The 4,066-nt window shown below is 41.0% G+C and overlaps 1 protein-coding gene across 1 annotated transcript; it reads right to left on the bottom strand.

Annotated features, from left to right (window-relative positions):
- Positions 1-3,672, bottom strand: LOC113750815 (cyclic nucleotide-gated ion channel 18-like). Its single transcript, XM_027294757.1, has 6 exons — positions 3,175-3,672; positions 2,590-2,802; positions 2,177-2,484; positions 1,891-2,002; positions 907-1,143; positions 1-759 (listed from the first exon to the last, which is right to left on the bottom strand). The coding sequence occupies exons 1-6, from the start codon at positions 3,670-3,672 to the stop codon at positions 1-3; spliced, it is 2,127 nt and encodes a 708-aa protein (XP_027150558.1).
- Between the last annotated feature and the right edge of the window lie 394 nt (positions 3,673-4,066).

Raw genomic sequence — 4,066 nt, 5'->3', positions numbered from 1 at the left:
TTAGACTAGAGAGAAATCAGGTTCATCTGGCTTAAACAACTTGGGCATCTTTAGGCTAGAAGAGGAGGTATCAGCCACCTGAACCTTCTGGACGACCCCTCTTTTGGTGTTTGCAGCAAATTTTGAAGCCAAGATTGTAGCTCCAAGATGCTGACCATTATTATCAATATCCACCAGTGGAACCTCTTCAGGTCCATTATATAATCCGTCATCAGATTTTTGCTGATACGTGAAGTTACCATCCCAGTCAGTGTATAGGCTTTCTTGCACTGCCAACTCTTTAGCAAGTCTCTTTCTTTTATACCTTCTCCATGCAGCTTCTATAAAGCAAGCACCCCATGTCCTCCACTGAGGAGAGTAGTACCTGAATGCATGCTGGAGCTTCTTGCTATGGAGACGTTTAAACTGAATTGCAACAAACTTGAGGTCTTCGGCACGAAGTGCGAATGCCTCAACTTCAGTAAGTGTCCGAACAGTTCGAGTTGAAGAAGGCAGGTTTAGACTGGAGTTAGGAACCAAGGCCCATGTCAGTAACTCCTCCCCACAGAAGTCTCCAGGTCTGAGGGTGATGGAATTGAAAAATCCAGATCTTCCACCATTTGTTGTGGAACTCTCCAACTGTCCCCTAATGACAAAAAGCATCTCATCCACTGGATCTCCTTCTCTAAAAACATAGGTGCCTTCGGTGCTCAAGGACGAGACCAGGCGTTCACATATGGCATCAAGCAGTTGATCATCCATTTGTGCGAAAAAAGGAACCTGTAAGGTGACCAAAAGCTCAGAATCTGTGCAATATGCCTGGAAGAACGCCTGACTACTGCCTAACATCTCCAAGAGGAAATAAGTACTGAATGGTCAAGAGAAATGGAAAGTGATATGTACAATAATAATCAGAGAAAGACATACTCTTCGAACTAGGTTTAGACATAGATGCCGCTGAATTTCACGACGAAGATCTAAAGGCAAGGAAAGGAGGATGGATTCCTCATTAACGCCCCTTGTAGCAAACCATTTATACTGGACAAAACGACGAACGCGTTCTTGCAATTCTGGAGGTAACTGGCGATGTCTCATCCACTCTTCTGTATCCCTTTTCTTAAGTCTCCATTCTTCAAGTCTAACCGTCATAGATTGCAAATAAGTCTTTATTTGCAAAAGAAGAAAAGAAAAGCAATGAGTGCCACCACTGAAATGAAGCCTTAGATACAAAAATAATGGTAAATAATACAAACATAAACATTTCACTTCTAGCCTTGCAAGTGCTAAAAAAAATCTCAGTCTATTTGCGTTGTAGGTCTAATTCTGATTAACCACATTCAGAAGGAAGAAAGTAAACAAAATGCAACCATCTTGTTGAAAATTCAGGAGATCACTCAATTATTATTGGCCTCCGTAATACCTAAGAAAAATGAAAATTTCATGATTTTTCAATATATTTCATCATTCGCCAAGTTCTTCAACCATATTTTTATCTAAATATCTTCTACTGCAGAAGCAGTTAGAAGTCTAATTAAAGACGTAGTAGGAATTTTCATCTAAATGCACAATCTATACATCTCGTGGGACTGTGTAGAACCCCGCTTTTTCCTGATTTTGCTGGCCATATTTCAGTCTTATGGTGTCCAAGGAAATTTGTCCAAATCAAAAGTAAAAGACTGCAAGTTCCATAAGCACCCTTCATTAGGATTTATAATCCAAATTTATCAAACCATTCAGGCTAATAATAAAATGTTTTGACAGACGTATTCAATTTACTTTTCTAGATAGATTTATGTAATATGTTAAACAGAACAACATTAAAGAAAGAGATGAAAAGAGTAGCAAATAAGTTTATAAATTTGATCCTTCTGTGATGGTTAATACAACCAAACTCTAGGCAGCAACTTTTACCTGCATGTTCCCAATCAATCTTGCAAACAGAATCAAACCACCAATACATAAGACAATGCAAAATACTGTCTCTCCAATGTAAGTGCTAGTCCGCAGGTTTTGCCCATATGAACTGCAAGGTTGAGAAAATATATCAATGAGTACGTTGTTGAGATAAAAAGTGAGCAGTATCCTGTTGAAAAGCATTAATGTGTCCTAGCCTAGGTAAGTTTAGAATCTGAAAAGAGCAAATTAAATTAAGATGTGGCAGGAGGAGAGACGATGAAGTATGAAACGTAAATCCAACCTCAAATTTCTCAAACCCCACCAAAGGCAATAGAGATACTTGTGACTAAATCTTGATGAAGCAACTTCGCTGGTAAAAGCATGTGCAAACATTCCAAATTTGAAATCTGAATCATCATTTTTGGCATCGCAACGGGTGACAAGTTTCGTTGCATTCAGCCAATAGTTCCTCTCAATTTGTCCAACACTATCACAATCCAGAAATTTCAAGCTGCAAGGTGGAAATGCATCCATCTCTGCTCTACACTCTGTCTTCCAACAAGAGAGCTGTCGCCCTATTGACGCTAGATACCATGAAGCTCCTAGCACCTGTGTGAATCAATTGATATTGGTAAGCTTCTTATGATATATTAGTAGCCAACAGAATGGTAAGAAAGTACGATCCACGGGTAGCAGTTTGCAGCAGTAAATTACATGACTGGCTAACATGTAGAGAAGGAGATTGTATGCAGCTCCTGCCCAAGCAGTCTTAGCAATAAACCCAGTAGTTTTGATAATCTTCTGATTCAAAGGAAAGATGACGAACAATCTGGGGATATACTGGAAAAGAACAATAAGGGCAAGAGTGTTGTCGGCTTGACCAGATTTTTTACTTTTGGTCGCTGGAATTACATACCAGATGACAATCTGCCAAAAACAAGAACTTTTAGAGTAATCATTAAGCTCATATGCGCGGAGAAAATAAGATTCAAATTTGAAAAGCTGCATTCAGTACTACTTGAGTTTGTGCTGGTTCATTCTCATATCCTAGTGTTATTTCCATACGCATACACATAATTTATACTGGTACCATATGAAGAAAACGTGGTGTAAAAGTTAAGAACGTAAAATTGGGCAAAATAAATTGCTAAGCAACGCCATAGCAAGTCCCAATAGTCCATTAACAACAGCGAAAAGGACACAAGTTAAAAAGAGTACTTGGCAATCCTGCTCGAAAAGATTGTTAGAAAAAAAGAAGAAGAAGAAAAGAATATGCATGGGGGAATTTTACAAACTGGCCTGAGGTAAGGGGAGAGTAGCGGCAAAATCAACAATGAAATCAGATTTGAGATATCGCATGGCAATTTGTCTGGCGTCCATAACGAGCTCGCCCCGGCCGAAGACCCTGGAGCTAGGGGCAACGAAGGCAGTGCGGAACTTAAAGAGAATGTGGAGGAGGTAGAAGAGGTCGGCGAGGGTGCGGTAGTAGGTGATGCTGACGGAGGCTTCGTTTTCGGTGGTCATGCAAGCCATTTCACCGACGTAGGGGAGGTAGAAATAGAGAGGATCGATGAAGAGAGAGATGAGGCAAGTTACGAGGAAAACATGGTTCCACCAGTTGACAATGTCGCTGCTGGGGTCCAGAATTTGGTAGCGCCATAGTAAGACGTTTACCAGGTGAGGCTGGTCAGCCGCGAATGTGCCGTCGGAGGAGGCGGCGACAGTGTTATGGGTGGTTAGTGATCGCCGGATATGGCGGAGGTGGGACGCCGGCCTCGAGAATATTCTTCTATTCATCTTCCATGGCGGAGTCCGATTTACAGTCGGATTCCGCGGAGCATCAAACAATCCTGTTACAGCCTTCAAATAATCAAAAATGGCAACCGAAAAAAAAAACAGGAAATTTTTGGTACAGAGTAATACTAGAATGGATATTGCACTCAACTTCAATCAAACAAGAATAAAAGATGAAATCAATGATCACAGCGAAAGGAAAAGAAATTGAGGAAAGCAGATGAGAATGGTGGTAGGAACAGGAATGAAAGGATGGAGAGAGGGAGGGAAGGGAGTTTTGGGGGGGGGGGGGGGGGGTGGATTATGGCTGTTGAGAGTTTGAGGATTGAAAGAAATGGCAAGTCCGAAGACTCCGGAGGTGCAAATTTTGTAATCTATGCTGGAGTATGCAACTCTT

This window comes from Coffea eugenioides, chromosome 10, assembly GCF_003713205.1.
Source record: "Coffea eugenioides isolate CCC68of chromosome 10, Ceug_1.0, whole genome shotgun sequence".
In the NCBI taxonomy this organism is placed as follows: Eukaryota; Viridiplantae; Streptophyta; class Magnoliopsida; order Gentianales; family Rubiaceae; genus Coffea; species Coffea eugenioides.
Note: the sequence above shows the minus strand (reverse complement) of the source record. Positions and strands in the feature narration are given on the sequence as shown.